Genomic DNA, 19,422 nt, shown 5'->3' with positions numbered 1-19,422 from the left:
TCTGGCTTCTCATCTTTAATAAAAACCTGTTTATAACAGAAGTTTGGCCACTTGCCTGCCTCCCCCGGGCAGTAGGGTGTGAAGGACTGTGACTGTGGGTCTGGATGGCTGTGAATCTGGGTGTGGGTGTACTGTCACAGTGTATCTGAGGATAACTGTGGAGATGCAGTTGTGTGGCCATGGAGCCAGCAATTTGGGTCAAAATATGGCTTGGCGTTTCTTTGTTGTGTGGCCTCAGGAAAGTTAATTAATCTCTCTGTGCTCTTGTTTCTTCAACCGTCCAATGCAGATAAGCCTCACAAGCCACTAGGGCAAACAAATACATGACTGGGGCCTCACATGAAGGTGTTCCTCGGATAGCTGGCCTGTTTCTGACAATAGCCAGAGGAGCAGAGTGCACGCGAGACAGGGCAAGGGTGTGAGAGGGAAGGAGGATGCTAGGAGACACTAGGAACCTCCAAGCCAAGTATCTGGCAGCAAGGGACTGATTGGGAGCTTGTGCCAAGTGCCAAACCCGCAAGAACTTAGAAGAGACTAGGGAGGGCAGAAGGACATGGAGCTCCAGACACTGTGGCTCTGTGGGACCTTTGGATCCCAGAGATACTTAGGAACCAGGAAAGGGGAATCTGCTTCCCTTCTTGCCACATTCATTCATTCATTCAACAAACACTATGGGACACCTACCAAGTGTCAGGTTGTGTTAAGCTGCTGTAACAAAATACCATAGGCTACATGGCTGATAAACAACAGAAATTTACTTCTCAAAGATCTGGAGGCTGCAAGGTGTGGTGGCACACACCTGTAAACCCAGCAGCTCAGGAGGTTGAAGCAGGAGGACTGGAAGTACAAAACCAGCCTCAGCAACTTAGCAAGGTGCTGAGTGACTCAGCAAGACCCTGTGTCTAAATAAAATACAAAAAAGGGCCAGGGATGTTGCTCAGTGGTTAGTGCCCCTGGGTTCAATCCCCAGCACCAAAAAAAAAAAAAAAAAAAAAAAAAAAAAAATCTGGAGTCTGGGAAGTCCAAGATCAAGGCAGCAACAAATTTGGTGTCTGTTGAGGGCCTGTCCCTCTTGGATGGCTGTCTTATTCTACTATGACATGGCAGAAGGAAGAAAGAGCTCTCTGGGGCCTCTTTAATTAGGTCACAAATCTCAGCACCTAATCACCTGTGAGAAGTCCCACCTCCCAATATCATTAGGTTAAAGGTTAGAATCTCAACAGGAATTTGAGGGGGGGGGGCAGGCACAAGGACCATAGCAGTAAACAGAACAGATACAAATCCCTGCCCTCATGGAACTCATAAGCTAATACCTGATAAGCAATAAAGAAAATAACCTATATACAGATAGATTCACACTCCCAATTTTTATAAAAGATTGAAAACAAAAATTTTTTTTCATTTTTGAGGGGAATTTTACTCAGGGTTTCAGGCATGCTGGACAAGAAGTGGTCTACCACTGAGCTACCTTCCCAGCCTTTAAAAAAATTTTATTTTAAGAGAGGGTCTCACCAAGTTGCCCAGGCTGGCTTCAAAGTTGTGGTCCTCCTACCTCAGCCTCCTGAGTAGCTGGTATTAAAGGCATGCCCCATTTTCTTTTTATTTGTTCTAATTAGTTACACATGATAATAGAATGCATTTTGACACATCATACATAAATGGAGTATAACTTCTCATTCTTTTGATTGTACCAAGCCCATTTTGAAAACCAAAATCCTTTCTTTTTTTTTTAAAGAGAGAGTGAGAGAGGAGAGAGAGTGAGAGAGAGAATTTTTTTTAATATTTATTTTTTTTAGTTCTCGGCGGACACAACATCTTTGTTGGTATGTGGTGCTGAGGATCAAACCCAGGCCGCACGCATGCCAGGCGAGCGCGCTACCGCTTGAGCCACATCCCCAGCCCCCAAAATCCTTTCTTAACTACCTTGTGTCAAACCTGATCTGAACTGATGTGAGGTTAAGTATAGCTTTTAATTATTTCACTTGATGCAAATATTCTTGTTTTACTGTAGATAAGGTGTTTGGTCTTGGTATATTATATATAACTCTAGGCCCCACTAGGGGTATTATGCAAGACAGAATTTACACCACATTACCTTTAAAAAATTGGAAAAGTTCTGAATTCCAAACTCTTGAGATCAAAGACTTAGGTAAGGGATTGGGACTGCTGATACATTAGAGAGTGATATGGGACAAGGAGAAAACCCAAGCTAGGGAAAATGTGAGAACTGTGGATGGGACTTGGCTTACAATTTAAAGAGCATGGCCAGGGGGATGTGAAGGAGGAAAGGAAAGGAACCATGTAAATATCCAGTGACGGAAATAGCAAGTGCAAAGTTCCTGAGCTGGAGACCATGCCTGATGTGTTCGGGGAACAGCAAAGAGGTCTGTAGGGCTGGAGTGGAGCGGGAGAGTTGGAAATAGAGGAAGAAGAGGTTGGGGAGATGGTGAAATGGGTCGTTGGCCACAGGGAATAAAGTGGGAGAACTAGTGAGCTGAAGGTGGAGGACAGACAGCATCGACCAACCTGCTTGGCCCACCACGGCTCTGTTTACCCCTCACACACTTGAAATCCGTGCTTCCCCCTGAACTTCCCCTCAGGCCAAGAATCAAATAAAACCTCAGTACCACGGACAGCACCTCTGCCCACTGCCGCTACCGCTGTCCAAGGTGCTGATGCGGAGAGAAGAGGGTAAGAGTGACTTAGGTCTGAAGGTGGGTGACAGCAGCCCTGGTCTTGACCTCATTCTCAACTCTAAAAGATGGATGAACTTCAGTAGAGAACACCTCCATGAGTCACAGCATTTCAAATTCAACTCCACCAAAACGGCTGTGTTTTAGAACGTACGAAAGAACACTATTGTCCTTGACTCAAAACCCTTGTGGCCAGGTGCTCTGGTGCACACTGGTAATCTCGGCTACTTGGGAGGCTGAGGCAGGAGGATCACAAGTTGGAGGACAGTCTGTTTTAGCTTTTTGCTGCAGTGACAAAACACACACACACAATATCTACAAGAACAATTTTAAGAAGACACATTTATTTGGGGGCTCACCGTTTCAGGGGTCTTGGTTCATAGATGGCTGACTCCATTCCTCGCAGCTCAAGGTCAGACAGAACCATGGTGAAAGAGTGTGGTGAAGTCAAGCAGCTCAGGGCATGACGATCTGGAAGCAGAGAGACACTAAGCTCAGCTCACAAAATATATATCAATGACCCACCTCATTCAGCCACTGCCTGTAGGCACCACTCAGTCAATCCCTATCAGGAGACTAATTCACTGATTGGGTTGTGAGATCCTTAACCCAATCGTTCACCTCTAAACTTTTTTGCATTGTCTCACACATGAGCTTTTGAGAGACACCTCATATCTAAACCATAACAGCCTCAGCAACTTAGCAAGGCCTTCAGAGACTTAGTGAAACCATCTCTTAAAAAGGACTGGGGATGTAGCTCAGTGGTAAATCACACAAGGGCTCAATCCCCAGTACCCATAACAGAGAGAGAGAGGACACACATTGAGAACACGCTGGGAGTATAGCTCAGTCGTAGAGCACTTGCCTAACATGCGAGGCCCTTGTCAATCCCTAGTACCCCCCCCCCGACACACACACACACGATATCTCAAGCCGGGCATGGTGGCCCATGCCTGTCATCCCAGCAGCTTGGGAGGCTGAGTGAGGCAGGAGGATCACGAATTCAAAGCCATCCTCAGCAAAAGTGAGGCCCTAAGCAACTCAGCAAGACCCTGTCTCTAAATAAAATGCAAAATAGGACTGGGGAGGTGGCTCAGTGGTTGAGTGTCCCTGAGTTCAATCCCAAGTACCCCCCACACACACACACAAAAATCTCTCTCAAGACCGCAGTGGCTTTCTAAGCAAAAGCCAACTTCCTAGTGGCATGGGCATTTGCACTTCCGTGTGTGTCCACCTGAAGGCTCTTCCCCTGCATTCATGCTTCATTCACTCCTTCACCTCCTTCGGGTCTTTTCTCAGCTGTCACCTCCCCAGCAAATCCTACCCTGACCACCCTATTTGAAACTGAAAAATCCAGTTGGTCTTTCCAGCTTCTCTTCCCTGTGAAAACAATTTTTAAATCATCTGCTCATACACTTTATGTTTAGTGGCTGTTTTCTTCTCGTCAGCTCTACCAGGTCAGAGACTTTGTCTATTTTTCTCTCATGATTGGGTCCCCAGCTGCTCTATCAAAGCACCTGGCACTGGTGGCTCGAACGGGCCCTGGAATACAAGAGATTCTTAAACAGTGTTTGTTGGAGTAATGAACCAATCGCTTGAACATGGCATAGACTAAGAGGAAGCAGGGACTGACCCTGAACCACCACTTCCCCACCCCTGGCCCCTCTGCAGCCCCAACCATGGGCTGCTGTGCCCTCCCATGGAGCATCTCTGTTTTAAATGCCTTTCTGTGAAGACAGGAAAACGGAATTCTGAGAAGTGACAGAAAGAACTGTGGTCCAGAGAGATTTGCCAAATGTCTGCATCACGACTGAATGTCCTCACCCAGCCGACATTTATGAGCACCTACTGGGTGCCAGGTGCTGTGCTAGGAGCTGGGGACCTGGCAGTGAACAAAACAAAGACTTTATCTTTGTGGAGCTGACACTGTAGAGAGGAGAGATGTCATCAAGTAAATGCTTAATGTTGGAAGTGATGGTATTCGAAGCTGTGCAAGTTTTCACACGTGGTCAGAGAAAGCCACTCCATGTAGATGCTATTTGGCCAGAGACCTAAATGGAGTTATTTCTTTTTTTAAAATATTTTTTTTAGTTGTTGATAGACCTTTATTTTATTTATTTATATGTGGTGCTGAGAACCAAACCCAGGGCCTCGCATGTGCTAGGAGAGCCATCTACCACTGAGCCACAACCCTAACCCCTGGAGTTGTGTGTTTTTTATAAATCTGCTGGGTGTGATGGTGCTTACCTATAACCCCATGACTCCAGAGGCCAAGGCAAGAGGACTGCAATTTGAGGCCAGCCTCGGCAATTTAGCAAGACTCCCAAAAACTTAGTGAGACCTTGTCTCAAAATTAAAAAAAAAAAAAAAAAAGGACTGGGATGTGGTTGAGTGGTAAAGAACCCTTGGATTTGATCCCCAGTACCAAAACATGAGCCAAACAGATGTCTATGAATGACTGCTCTGGGTAAAGGAACATCAAGTGCAAAAGACCTGAAGTGGGGCCTCAGAATGCTCCTGGGTAGGTAATTGTGTGATGTTAGTGTTAACTACTCTGTATAACTGATGTGTTGCAGTGTAATGTATCTGGTGGGGGTGGGTGCTGAGGCAGTATTTTTGACAGAGCTGTGTCACCATGTGCTTCGGAGTTTGTATGTGTTTGTGTGCATGTGCATGCATGCAAGTAGTGGCTATGGTACAGTTGTATCAGAGTGTGTTGTTGTGTGTGTGCAAGAGAAAGGATGTGTGTGTGTGAACACAGGACAGAATGCGTATGGGATCCTTTGTGTCTGGATGGATATAGCTGTGGGCATGTGGATGATGGAGATTCTGGAAATGAAATATATGCAGAGATGTCATGGTGTGTGTGTGTGTGTGTGTGTGTGTGTGTGTGTGTGTAAAGGGTGTGGGGGTACCCAGCTGTTTGAGTGGGTGTATTGGGGGATGTTGTGGAGCTGTTTTCTGGTCCCAGAGAGAGAGAGAGAGAGAGAGAGCGCCCAGGAAATCACAGTTCTGCCCTGCCCCTGGGTCTCCAGGCAACAGCACCACTTTGAAGTTACCAGGAGACCAGGTTGCTAGGGCAACACAGACAGGAGTGGCAGCTCTGGGGCAAAGTCTGGGTGAGGAGACCCAGTCAATGATCATGCTCACTCACTTCGTTCCTTCCTCTCACCCAGTTTCTCAAAATCCCTACCTTTCTTCCTTTGCTGATTTAACAAGAACATATTTGAGACTTGCAATGTGTTAACGCTGTTCTGAGCCCTGGAGTGACAGAGGTGACAAGGCAAACCAGACCTCTACTGAATTTCTCTCTCCCAGCCCCTTTCTTTCCTGCCTCTTTTGTCTTATATTCCCCCTTCGCTCCTTCCCTCAGCAAAAGGAAGATTCGAGAAGCCCCCATGCCAATGAGAACGTAAGGTGAGAAGCCTCTTCTCACAGAGCCTCTTAGGTAGCTGCTGCTGTTTTGTTGTGTCGTTGTTGTTTGCACACAGTGTGCCTGAACCTGTGGCCCCAAACACTTGCCACCATATTCAGGTGTGTAGAGACACAAGCACACAACTCATCCCTCTACACTTCTCAGTTACATTGGGTGACATCATCAAAACCACACACAGACACAAGCCCATCAATATTGCCCTGAGACACCATGAGACCCATTTTACAGGTGAGCAAACTTAGGCTAGGAGACTTGAAGTAATGTCAGTGATTTGGGCCTGTTTGCTCCAACACTCAATGCGTATATGTTGCTTACAAGACACTCACCTTAGAGACGTGCACAGACTAAAGATGAAAGCATAGGAAAAGATATGCTGATTAGCTGACTAGCTGATTAGCTCGCAGTAATAGTACTCATGCTGCTTCCCCCAGCAGCCTCCCTCAGAGAACGGTCTTATCTCCCTTAAATTCCTCCATTTCTCTAAAACTCAAGACTAGGTTATCTGCTCAGTCCCCAGGGGGGGAGCTAGCAAACACGATTTACTTTTGATGGACAGCCCCAGGGACCAATAGAGAAGCTAAGTTTACTGTAACCAATGAGGCCTCAGTTTGGGAGGGATCAAGGCTGGGAATGCGCCCCCGATTGGACAGTGACGTGTTGCGAATGGCGGAGACGCTGAGGCGCGTGCTAAGCCGGGGCAGCGCGGTGGGGACCGGGGAGGACACGGCAGAGGCGGGGCCACCTTTGCTCTTACTCGGTGCTCCAGGCTCTGGAAAAACAGCGCTGCTATTTGCGGCGGCCTTGGAGGCGGCAGGAGAGGGCCGAGGCCCTGTCCTCTTCCTGACTCGTAGGCCTCTTCAAAGCCTGCCCCGCGGCACCGGTGCGGCGCTTGACCCTCTGAGGCTGCAGGTAACGGTGGGGCGGGACCAGAGGCATACCAGCCAATAGTGGGGCGGGTCGAGGATTGAGTGATAGATTGGTAGGTCCCTGGCGGGGATGGCGGGAGGGCTCACCCGAGCGGCCATGAAGGGGTGGAGTCAGGAGTGCGTGAGGGGTGGAACCAGCGGAACTTAATTGAGTGAAAAACCAGCCCAAGACGGGCGGTGTTAGAGGCGGCCCAGGGGGCGGGGTCAATGTTAATTGAGGGGTGGGGCTAATGGAGCTAAATTTTCAGGGCTTGGTCGGACTGAGAGTGATGGTAGGGGCAGGTTTCCTCTGGCAGTATTGGCCCTTAACTAGGACATGGCAGTGCTGGAAAAAGGATGAATAGGAGAATATTTACCACGTTGTCACCCTGGAACCAGCTGTCTAGGGAGCGAGAGAGTCTGGGACAGCAGGGCTGCCACTGCAGGGAGTCTGACTTCCTATGCTGAATCTGGCCTTTTCTTTTCTTTCTTTTTCTTTTTTCTTATTTTTGAATCTTCTAGAAGATTCGCTTCCAGTACCCACCCTCAACTGGAGAGCTTCTGCGGCTCCTGTGCTCTGCCCATGAGGCTCCGGGGCCTGCCCCCTCCCTACTGCTGCTTGATGGCCTGGAGGAGTACCTAGCAAAAGACCCTGGGCCCCAGGAAGCCGCCTACCTGGCTGCCTTGCTTCTGGATACAGTTGCCTACTTCAGCCACCGACGTGGACCCAACCGAGACTGTGGGCTCATGGTGGCCCTCCAGACTCAGGAGGAAGGAGACAGTGGGGATGCCCTGCAGCTGGCACTGCTCCAGCGGTATTTCCCTGCCCAGTGCTGGCTGCAGCCAGATGCACCAGGCCCAGGAGAGTGCCGCATCCGAGCCTGCCTTGAGCCAAGTGGGCTGGGTCCCAGGACAGAGTGGTGTGTGACTTTCCAACCAGATGGAGAGATGAAGATCACCAGGTGGCCCACCCAGGCTTGTGACCCCAGCTCAGACAAGAGTTCAAGCTCTGGAGACCAGCCCTGAACCTTGGTGTGTGACAACCTGTCTGCCTCAGTTTCCAGGGGCTGGAATACTTACTTCAGGAACGTGTGCAGATTCATCACTTAAAGAATATAAAGTGCTTTTTCTCTTTAGCACTATATATAGGGGTTAAAAATTAGCATTATAGGGCTGGGATTGTGGCTCAGCAGTAGAGCACTCGCCTAGCATGGGCAGGACCCTGGTTTGATCCTCAGCACCACATAAAAATAAAGGCATTGTGTTGTGTCCATCTACACCTAAAAAATAAAAATAAATAAAAATTAGCATTATAGAGGTTGGGGAGAGAGCTTGCATAGCATGTGTGAGGCCCTGGGTTCAATCCTCGATACCATAAACAAGCAAAAACACCCTAGTATTACCATGTACATATTATGTCCAATCAATTGATTTTTTTTTTTTTTTTACTGTTTTGAACTGTATAAAGAGTTTCATGATAAATGTAATCTGAGGCTTCCTTCTTTGCCCAGTTAAGATTGTAACTAAGACTCAGCCACATCTTCTAGTTCATTCCTTTTTCGATGTTGCATATTAATCCACGGGCAACTCTACCCTAATTTATTCATCAGACTGACTTATTTACTGCTTGAACATTCTAGTAAACATGTCCTGTATACATAGGTGTACCAGGATATATACCTAGGGTATATACTTAAAAGTGGAATTTCTGTAGCATAAAGTATTCATGTTTTCAGCTTTCTCTGATTAGGCCAAACTTTTAAAAAGGGGCCAAATGAAAATTGCTGCTAAATGCCATAATGATATTTGGCATCACCACAGTACTTTCTCTCACCACCCCCTTTTGTCCCCAGTACTGGGGATGGAACCCAGGGACGCTCTACCACTGAGCTACATCCTCAGTTGTTTTTTTAATTTTTGAGACAGGGTCTCTCTAAGTTGTTGAGACTGGCCTAGAACTTGCAGTCTTCCTACCTCAGCCTCCTGCAATTATAGGAGCCAGTGCTTTCTTTAAAACATGGCCTGACTAGGTGTAGCGCACAAGCTTATAATTTCAGCAACTCAGGAGGCTGAGACAGGAGGATTGTAAGTTCAAGGCCAGCCTCAACAACTTAGGGAGGCCCTAAGCAACTTAGTGAAACCTTGTCTCAAAATAAAAAATAAAAAGGATTGGAGATGTAGCTCAGTAACAGAGTACCCCTGAGTTCAATCCCAGCACCAAAAAAAAAAAGCCTGATTCAGAATAAAGCCCTGTGAGATACTGTTTTATTGTTTTTTTTAAAATTTATTTATTTTAGTTGTAAATAATGCCTTTATTTTTATGTGGTGCTGAGGATTGAACCCAGGGCCATGCACGCGCCAGACGAGTGCTCTACAGCTGAGCCATAACCCCAGCCCCTATTGTTGTTATTAGTGATAGAGACTAGATAGAGGGTTACTAAAAAGTTTTCTTCTCCTTGGGTGTACAACAAATTACATCTCTCAGCATCCCATGATTCTAGTTGGGTCACATGACTTTCTGACCAGTAGAATGTGAGAAAAGCAACTGTCTTCAGATGAGATCCCTAAAATGAACTGTGGAATCTCCTGCTGTTCTGCTGCATCCCTTTGTTTATTAGCTGGCAGGACGTAGAGGATCGATCTAAGAACCCCATGGTCATCCCAAGAGAAGACTAAGCTATAGACCAAAAGACTTTGGGCCTCTGACTCATCCCAAAATGGCTTCCCACCAGTCTGAATTAGGATATCAGCGAGAAACCATGTAATGAGCTAAGCCAGTAAGATCTAGGAGCTGCTTGTTACACCAGCTAGTGTAATTTACATGACTAATTTATTTCATTATGATTAGTCTTCACATTGCCAGGTCCAAAATTTCAGAGTGAGATCAAGGACTTTATCTGCTGCCCCTGTGGCCATGGCCTAGGGAAATATGGGGCTTACAGAGAGTTTGCAGAAGTCATAGTAGAAAAACTTAACATTTTATACATATATGTATATACAAAAAAAAAAAAGAACATACATATTATAAAATACTGCACAGTTGGGACTTTCTGAGCAGAATGGGTCGGGTAAACAGTCAAAGTTAGCAATGCCCCTAGCCTTGAGGGCAGCCTGTCCGTTCCTGTTCAGGTCAGTCTTGGACCTGAACTGGCGTTGCAGTCATGTTGGATCCCCATGCATCTGTAGGCTGGAGTCCTAAGAGCAGGCCACATAGCTGGGGGACAGAGGCTCAGGGGTTGGGACAGGGCTGTTCTCATACAGGTTGGAGTAGGGGCTATCGAAGGAGCCCCCTTGGGCTCCCTGGGAGTCCCCTGAGCTGTAATCTGTTGAGATGCCTGAATCAGAAACCACGAGGTACAAGTACTTCAGGTGGGGTGGGGTGGGGGGCAGCTCAGGAGGCAGTGCTCGAGGACGCAGGAGCTGGGAGCTGGGATCCAGGATGGTGTACTCAAAGCTGGCAGCTGAGGCCCCCTCTTGTCTGGGCTTTAAGACCAAAGCAGATGAGCATGAGGATGCTTCTGAACCTTCATCCACAGCCACTGTGTCCACACTGCCATCAGGCCCTGAGAGGTCCTCACTGCATGGGCTCTGGGGCAGCAACCACTTGTCCAGCACCAGATAGGAGTCCTGGGCATGTTCATTGCCCACTGGCTCCAGCAGAGGCCCCTTGTCATCTGCTTCTGGCTCCACTGCCTGGGTAACCCCCCAGCAGCGCTCTGAAAGGACTTCCAGGCGGGCTGGTGGGTCCTCTGTGAAGGGTGTGCAGGGGTTCCACCAGAGACAGCCATCGTGCTGGGAGAGCCACAGCTGGAGAAGCAAAACCGGCTGCTCAGAGGCCAGGGCCTCCTCTTTCAGGGGCAGGATAGCCCCAGGCTCTGGGGGGACAACCAGGCCACCTACCTGGAAATTACCCTTGTGGGTGGTGAAGAGACCCTCAAACTCGCTCTCTGGGCTTGGAATGCCAGGCCAGATCTTCTGCTTCAGGGCCCTGTTAAAATTGATAGAAATATTTTGGTGGACATAAGTCATTGAACACTCACCACTGCTCTTAGCCCCCAGTCACATGTGAACAAATATTCCTGGTCCCTGTGATCATGATGGAGACAGAGGGGTACATCAGGACTGGGGAACAGGGGCTTTGGCTGAAGCATCAGTGAGGTCCTTCAGAAGGCTAATTAGAACGGATTTGTGAGGATGACAAGGAGCTCAATATAGACTGACTCAAGCTCCGAACCTGGTCCAGGGTTTGCCTAGAGGAGCACTATCGTTACTACTCTTATCACTCCCTTCAGTGGTTTCTCAGCATTCGGAATATATCCAGGGCTGGGGATGTAGCTCATGTAGAAGGCATGCTTAGCACTCTTGAGGCCCTGGGTCCCATCCCCAACACACACAAAACAAAATCCAAACTCCTTCCCCTGCCCCACAGGTCCTGCGTGATCAGCCTCCTGGTATTTCCTTTGCCTCGTTCACCATTCCCCCCTCACATAGTGCTCCAGCCATATCTCTTACAGCTGCTTCAGTGTCCCAACTTCATTTCCACCAAAGGACCTTTGCACTTGCAGTTTCTTCTCCCCACTTTTCACATGGCTGCTTCCTATCAACTCTGAGGTTTCTACTCCAGAAGCCTTCCCTAACTATCCCATCATATATGTACCCACGTCATGTGTTTCTAGGATATCACTCATAGCAATTTAAATATATATATATATATATATATATATATATTATATATATATATATATATATTATATATTATATATATTAGTTTTCGGCGGACACAACATCTTTGTATGTGGTGCTGAGGATCGAACCTGGGCCCCACGCATGCCAGGCGAGCATGCTAGCGCTTGAGCCACACCCCCAGCCCAGCAATTTTTTTAAAAAATATTTATTTATTTTAGTTTTCGGCAGACACAACATTTTTGTATGTGGTGCTGAGGATCGAACCCAGGCTGCACGTATGCCAGGCTAGTGCGCTACCACTTGAGCCACACTCCAGCCCCAGCAATTTTTTTTTTTTGAAGAGTTATAAAGAAGTTTATTTTGGCTCATGGTTCTGAAGGCACATGGTTGAGGGCCGACATCTGGAGATGGCCTCTTTGCTGGCAGTCCTGAGGCAGAGCAAAGCTTCTCACGGCAAGAGACAGGGAGTGTGTGTGTGTGTGTACTCATAGCAATTTATAATTAAGTATTTGTTGGTGCCCTTGTTTGTTGTCTGCCTTGTTTGTTGATTTAACTACAAGATCCACAAAGTCAGGGACTTGTAAGCAGGATCTGGCTTGTTCTCCACTCTCTCCTCAGTGCCTACCACATTTTGGTACCCAATATGTACTTTCCCACAAATAAGTGAACAAGGCCATGAAAGTGAATTAGTGGGCACGGCAGGAAGGACATCCCAGGCAGAAGGAACTGCAGATGCAGAGACTTGGGGTGTGAAAAGGCACGGTGTGTGTTTGGAATTAGACCTCAGAATGGCTAGTCAGATCATTAAGCATCTAAGGAACTTGACAACAAGGGTCAAGGGCCATTCAGGAGCTTAAATCTTTCCATTAAGACCATCTGGTTGATTTGATAAAAGTCATTACACTAGGAAAAGGAACTAGCAAAGGAATCCAAGAAGGGGCAGACACTGAGGTACAAGGAAAACCAGGTGCACGTTCCCAGGGACAGAAAATTTTAACCAAGAATCTGGGTCTGGTCACTTTGGGCGAGTGTTTCCTCCTAAGTCTAGCTTTCCCTAGTGAAAGAAAGATGTTCCTGGAAGGAACATCCACGTGCCCAAATTGGGGGGGGGGGGGCGCTTACCGACGGTGGGACAGCAAGGCAAGCACGGCCAGCAGCAGCAGGATTAGCACCAGGATGAGGGAGAGCGTCAGGATGAGGGGGTCCAGGTCTAGGAGGTAAGGAGGAGGTCAGGGCATGGGTTTGCCCAGCATTTCTCCGCAGCTCCTTCCACACCCCCACCTGGTCTCACCGCTAGCAGTCAGCAGCGACACAGGCTCAGACCAGGCGCTCCAAAAACCACCGAAGCTCGGCTCGGCCATACGCGCACGAACTGCGAAGGTGTAGCGCGTGGCTCCACGCAGATTGCTCAGCACGCACTCAGTGCGACCCTCCAAAATCTCCACCTGGGCGAGGGGCACAAGGTGGACATGTACAGAGAAGGGCGCTTGGGGCGGGCCCTGCAGGGATCCAGCTAGTCGGAGAGAGAGGCAATGCCTGAGTCTAAGCCAATGAGAGTAGGGGGCGTATCCCAGGAAAGCTCAAGGCCAATCAGAGTAAAGATCCCATGACAAAGGGCGGGACCTGCGCTACCTAAAGGCGGGGCCCGACAGCCTAGAGTGAACTGGGTGCTGAAGTGTGCGGTTAGGGATTTAAGAGTGACAGAAGTTGGGGTTGAAGCGGATCAGCGGGGCATTGGCAAAGGGGTCGTGAAAATGAGCGTGGAGCTTTCTTAGGCATCAAGGCAGTGGGATGTGGGCCGTCAGGGATGGGGCTGGAGGGACCGAGCCTCGAGGGCGGGCCGTGGGGCCCTTCTGGGTGGGGACTTAGGGAGGTCAGGCAGTCTGCTGCGGAGCTGCTAGGGCTGGGCGGTCCCGGCAGGCCTCACCCTCTGCGATCCTCCTGCACCGTGACCGGCCGAGACATCCACTTCGTAGCGGATTTGGGTCGTCATAGGTGCCCCAGGAGGCGGGAGCCACCGTAGCACCACGTGGCCGCCCTCCTCGGCCTGCCGTGCCAACAGGCCTGCTGGGGCGTCCAGGAGCACTGCAGAGTGGGGTTGATCAGGTGGGCGGAGACTAAGACCCCCTCCCCTGACCCCTCCTCTGTTCCCGGCGCACATACCCACTTCGTTGATGTGGATGGTACGGTGATAGCGCACAGTACCCGAGGAAGCCACTGTGACTTGCAGCTCTAAGGGCACGAAGCTCGACGTGTCGGCCGTAGGCAGCGAGCACCAGAAGCGCACCGCGCCACGGGCAGTGGGTTCCTGGTGCAGGTGACACGGCTTCCGTGGCTCACCCCTATGCGCCCGAGAACCCAGGAGAGAAGGAAGCAAATTGGGAGGGGGAGCTGGGAAATTTGTGTTGTCCAGACTGTGGTGGCATTTTGGTTTCTAGCACCGGGGGGAGCCTCAGCTCCAGGGTAGTGACGCCTGAGTCCAGCATAGAAATTATATTGCCCCAGTCCTGATGTTTTGGGGTCGCGTGAAAGCGGCGATCACTGGAGTATTCCAGCACCTGCCACCAGGGGGGGTGTTAGCCCTGGCCTGGTAGATTTTCCACCAGTGACCACAGCGCGAGGCGCCGTCCAACTCCAGGCTCTAGGGGACATCTCAGGCTAGGGCCTCCGGGAAATTCTACCTGTCCGCACCGCACCCCTCGAGACACACACACACACACACACACACACACACACACACACACACACACACCGGTGGGACATCTGCCCTGACTCACTCGAGCTGGTAAAAGAAGCTGTAGTTGTGGGAGCCGATCCTAGAGCTCGCCGCTTCCTCCCAGAAACACACCAAGTCCTCCAATCTCTCTGTGAAACACAGAAGGTCTTCGGACCCGCGGGCTGCCAGCAGGGCCGCTGGGAAGTGACAATGGGAGGGGGTCAGGGAAGCCGAGCCCTGTTCCTGGCCACAGCCCCCTTCCCCTCCCTCCGCCGCCTGTGCGGACGCGATAAGAAAAGAAGCACCGCCCCGCCCTCTCCCGGAGCAGGGTCCTCCAGGGGTCTGCAGAGGGGGTGCCCTTGGAACTCCCCAGCGCAGGTTGCTTGCCTACTGTCCCCCACGCCATTACACACACCCGCCCACCCCGTGGCCAGCTGAGCAGTGCACAACCTTCAAGACCTCGGCCCCCAGCTGCCCGCGCTGCTCCAGGCCTGGATGTGTGCACTGCTGGGTGTGTGTGGAGGAGGCGGTCCCCTATCTGCCCCAGCAGGCTCCCGATAGCGCCAACCGTGTCCCCCGCTCCCTTCTTCCACCCGATGGGGCTAGGGATCTGGCGCCCGCTAGCAAAACATGTTCACAGTCGCCTGCAGCCTGGCCTCTCTGACTCTACCCGGGCTTTAGCCTCTTTTCCCAATTGGAGGGTCCGCTTGATCCCTCCCCCCAGGGACTCAGACTGCAGGAGGCCTAGACCCAGCACACCCTTGTTCCATTAGGCTTTAGCATGTCCTAGACTCCCTGAAAAGATAAAATAAGAATCATATATATATGATTATATATATATATATATATATATATATATATATATATATATATATATATATATAACACAAAGTATCTATTTATTTTTCTGTGGTGCTGAGGATCGGCCCAGTGCCTCACACATGTGAGGCAAGTACTCTACCACTGAGCTCCATCCCCAGCCCTAAAATAAGAATCTTATGCCCCTCTCTTAACTTCTTCCCCAAGACCCATCCTGGGGACTTAGACCCCAGCTTGCTTCATTGGGACCTGGTCTGGGGATTCAGACACTAGCTTGCTCCCCAGGATCCAGTCTGAAGGTGCAGAACCTAGTATGGCCCCCAGGACCCAGAGTGGGAATTCAGGCCCCAGCACTGCCCTCCAGGACTCAGGGTGGGCGTCCACACAGACTCCATTCTTACCTTTGCTCTCAAGCTTGGGGTTAGGCAGGTTGAGTGGGGGCGCCAAAGCTGCTTCAGCAAGCAGGAGAAAGAGAGGACTGACCCCGGGCCAAAGGGGAGCCCTGAGGTGGCCCATGGTTCTACCTGGCCCCCCCGGGAGCCCAGGGCTCCTGCCCCGAGGACCAGCCCCGGGCACAGTCCACAGCTGGGTTCCGCAGCTGCCTCCACCGGACACAGCTGACCAGGCAGGCTCTTCCCGGCCAGAAGCCTCCAAGAGGCAGCTTCCCCAAAGGGGCGGGACCAGCACGCAGCCTGGGCAGAGATAAGCACCCGCCAGGAGGGGGCAGGGGCCCTCCTGGGACCAGTGGCCCCTTGGAGGCAAAGGACAGCTCAAAAGCAACATCGGACACACTTTGTGTGACTATGTGACCCTAGACAAGTAACTTACCTTACCCGATATTCATTCTTCTCATCTGTAAAACCTAGCCTGATTCGTAGCAAGCATTTAAAAAATGTAAGCTACTGATATTATCCTGCTAATCAGCATTTCTCCCCAGACTGGAAATAAGAACAATCATCATAACGACTAGCAATTGAGTATAGGCGCAGGGCTAGGCCGGGCTGCTGGGGGGAAGGTACAACGTGGTCCTTCATTTGTAAAGTTACACATATTCTGGAGTGGGATTTCATTTATGATTTTGAGGGGGGGGGGAATGCTTACTTTTAAAAAATATTCTTTTTTAGTTTTAGGTTGACACGATATCTTTATTTTATATTTATGTGGTGCTAAGGATCGAACCCAGTGCCTCATGCATACTAGGTGAGTGTTCTACCACTGAGCCACAAACCTAGTCCCACATTTTTTTTAATATTTATTTTTTAGCTGTAGTTGAACACAATACCTTTATTGATTTATTTATTTTTATGTGGTGCTGAGGATCGAACTCAGGGCCTCGCATGTGCTAGGCGAGCACTCTACCGCTGTCATGACCCCAGCCCCTTACATTTTTATACACTTGGTATTTTATTTTATATGGTTCTTTTAATAATCTGGGAAATAATTATATTATAAATCATCAAATCCATTCACTAGGACTGAATTTCTCAAACTGGGGTACATACCTGCATAGAGGTGCACACCTACAGAAGGGAGGGGGTAACCATTGAGCCTTCCTACCCCAGACTAGCCAATCAAAGTACACCATTCCCTGACACTCAGTGATTGGTTCAGGGTGGGCTTGTTAACCAAGAGAGTCTGAGCTTCCATCCTGAGATTTCAGCTGGATTTGCTGGGAAAAGAGGCTCCCTTTTCTTGCAGATGTTGTGGTGGGCAGATGGAGTAACCAGAGAGGCATCTTTGTCAAAAGGAAGGAAGAAATAACCAGATGGTGAAGTTGACATGAGCTGTGTGCTGTTCCTTCCCTCTCCCTGGAAGGCTTTTCCCCTAGATATTAACCGAGCTCTCTCCCTCCCCTTATTCAGACCTCTCCCCGCACCTGCCTCCTCAGTGAAGCCCTCTCTGATCACCTCCCCCACATACCTCTTTCACCTTTAAACAACTTTTTTTTTTTCTTTTTCCTTTTTGGCTACTACTGTCCTTGTCACCTGATATATGTTTAATGTTTTGTTATTGAGTCTATGGGGGCAGGGACATTTGACCCTTTTCTTGATTACTGAGTCTCACCACAGAGAACAGAGTCTGGCACATAGTAAAAGTATTTATGGTGTAAAAGATTAGGAGAGAGCCCGCCGGATGCCTGTAACCCCAGCAGCTCAGGAGGCTGAGGCAGGAGGGTTGCAAGTTTGAGGCCAGCCTCAGAAGTTTAGAGAGGCCCTAAGCAACTTAGCAGACCCTGAACAGACCCTGAAATACAAAAGGGCAGTGGATGTAGCTCAGTGGTAAAGTGCCCTTGGGTTTAATTCCCAGTAGCCCCCCACCCCCATAAATAGAACCAAGCTAAGAGATACAGACAAACAGTGGATCTTGTGTAGCCCGTACAACTATTCCTGAGTACCTGGCACCAAGAAAGAAACAGGAAGGAAGGAAGGAAGGAAGGAAGGAAGGAAGGAAGGAAGGAAGGAAGGAAGGAAGCCACGGAAGTTGGGGCTGGGGGCGTAACTTGGTGATGCAGCACTTGCATAATGTGTACCAGGCCCTGGTTCCACACCCAGTAAACACATAGATCAGGGAGGATGTTTTCCTTAGGTAACTGGCATCTGGAGGGAGACAGAGTGATACTCAGTTATAAATAAAAGTGGCAAACTGGCCTCGTGGTTAAGTACATCTCTTCTGGTGTTGTATTATTCTGGTTTGAACACTTGATTTTTTTTTTTTTTTTTTGTAGATGGACATAACACAATGCCGTTTGGACATAACACAATGCCTTTTATTTTTATGTGATGCTGAGAATTGAACCTGGGTCCCACCTGTGCTAGGCGAGCACTCTACCACTGAGCCACAATCCCAGCCCAGCCACTTACTTTTGCTAGTCTCAGTCCTTCATGTATAAAATGGAGATAATACAGTGCTCAGTCCTTAGGGGTATGGTGAGAATTAAATTAGATTATTTTTCTTTCTTTCTTTCTTTCTTTTTTTTTTTTTTTTGATACCAGGGATTGAACCTAGAGGTGCTTTCCCACTGAGCCACATCCCCAGATATTTTTACTTTTTCTTTTGAGACAAGGTCTCACTAAATTGCTCAGGGCCTTGCTAAATTGCTGAGGTTGGCTTTGAACTTGCGATCCTCCCACCTTAGCCTCCTGAACTGCTGGGATTACAGGTGTGCACCAGGAGCCTGGCTAAGTGAAATTCTTAAAACTTGGCACACAGTGAGCACGCAGTGGGGACAGCAATTATTAGTTGCTTGGGTTAGTTCAAATAGGATGCTGTTATATCCAAATGGTCTTCAGGTCTTTATACTCACAGAAGAAAAACAACTCCGAAAAGTAGCATGATGTGTACTGTAACCAGTGTTCCATCAACCTGACATGAAGGTTAGCTTCTTCTATCCCCTCTCTTACTCCTGAGGGTGCCTGGGCTTTCCTTGCTATTTCTCCAGGGACAAAGGTTAGAACCATAGGGACTGAGAAAGAAGAAAAGAAAGAAAGAAAAGAAAGGAAGGAAGGAAGGAAGGAAGGAAGAAAAGAAAGAAAGAGAGAAAGAAAGAACCCTAGGAACTGTTTTCTGCCCATTCACTAGAATTTCTCCTCCTCCTCCTCATAGCACCCGAATTTTACTTCCATGTGTGTGCCCACCAAGACGCCACCCCTGTGATTTGAACTTTCTCTGCCAGCTCAGGGGTTGGGTACAGGACCCCAATCTGGCCAATCAGCATTTGGTTCAGGGATAGACATGTGACCCAAGATGGTCCAGTGGGAACTTGCTCTGAGATTTTTGCTGTGGTCACTATGCTAAGGAGGAGCTCTGTTGGCAGAGGAGGGCCCTCAGACCAGGGCCGAAGGACAGTCAGTGAACTGGTAAGGATCGATGGAGTCAGGAAAAGGAGAGCTGATTCAAAAGGAAACAAAATGCTAACACCTCCAGAGCACGTTCCCCTCCTCCAATGTGTTGCCAAGGCCACCTGCCTCCAGGTTCTGTTCCTCTCCTCAAGGAGTTGTTAATGAGCACTTCCTGGGTCACTCCCTGCCTGCCTGTACCTCTGAATGGCTTCTTTCCTGCTCTGGGTCACTGCACCTTTCGGTCAAGTAGGCAAGATAGGAGGAGGAGGGGGCATGAGAAGAAAGGAAATCTGAAATCTACAGAAGGACCGGACACCCCCTCCCTCGG

The 19,422-nt window shown here is 49.1% G+C and overlaps 2 protein-coding genes across 2 annotated transcripts; one reads left to right on the top strand and one right to left on the bottom strand.

The window, feature by feature from the left end:
• Positions 1-6,792: 6,792 nt before the first annotated feature.
• Swsap1 (SWIM-type zinc finger 7 associated protein 1) lies at positions 6,793-8,481 on the top strand. Its single transcript, XM_026399808.2, has 2 exons — positions 6,793-7,038; positions 7,557-8,481. Exons 1-2 carry the CDS (start codon positions 6,793-6,795, stop codon positions 8,058-8,060), a joined length of 750 nt encoding a protein of 249 aa, XP_026255593.1. The 3' UTR covers positions 8,061-8,481.
• Positions 8,482-10,229: 1,748 nt separating this feature from the next.
• Positions 10,230-15,771, bottom strand: Epor (erythropoietin receptor). The gene is made up of 8 exons (XM_026399835.2): positions 15,657-15,771; positions 14,498-14,633; positions 13,884-14,062; positions 13,648-13,805; positions 13,012-13,165; positions 12,843-12,930; positions 10,935-11,022; positions 10,230-10,841 (listed from the first exon to the last, which is right to left on the bottom strand). Exons 1-8 carry the CDS (start codon positions 15,769-15,771, stop codon positions 10,230-10,232), a joined length of 1,530 nt encoding a protein of 509 aa, XP_026255620.1.
• Positions 15,772-19,422: the final 3,651 nt, after the last annotated feature.

This window comes from Urocitellus parryii, chromosome 3 (assembly GCF_045843805.1).
Source record: "Urocitellus parryii isolate mUroPar1 chromosome 3, mUroPar1.hap1, whole genome shotgun sequence".
Lineage (NCBI taxonomy): Eukaryota > Metazoa > Chordata > Mammalia > Rodentia > Sciuridae > Urocitellus > Urocitellus parryii.
This window is presented reverse-complemented; position numbering and strand designations above follow the sequence as displayed.

Coding starts and splice junctions, on each gene's coding strand:
- Epor (XM_026399835.2), bottom strand. CDS start 15,771: ATGGGCCACCTCAGGGCTCCCCTTTGGCCCGGGGTCAGTCCTCTCTTT. Junction 13,806..13,883: donor CATCCACATCAACGAAGTGG/GTATGTGCGCCG, acceptor CCCACTCTGCAG/TGCTCCTGGACGCCCCAGCA. Junction 11,023..12,842: donor GCCTTGCTGTCCCACCGTCG/GTAAGCGCCCCC, acceptor CAATTTTAACAG/GGCCCTGAAGCAGAAGATCT.
- Swsap1 (XM_026399808.2), top strand. CDS start 6,793: ATGGCGGAGACGCTGAGGCGCGTGCTAAGCCGGGGCAGCGCGGTGGGG. Junction 7,039..7,556: donor TTGACCCTCTGAGGCTGCAG/GTAACGGTGGGG, acceptor TGAATCTTCTAG/AAGATTCGCTTCCAGTACCC.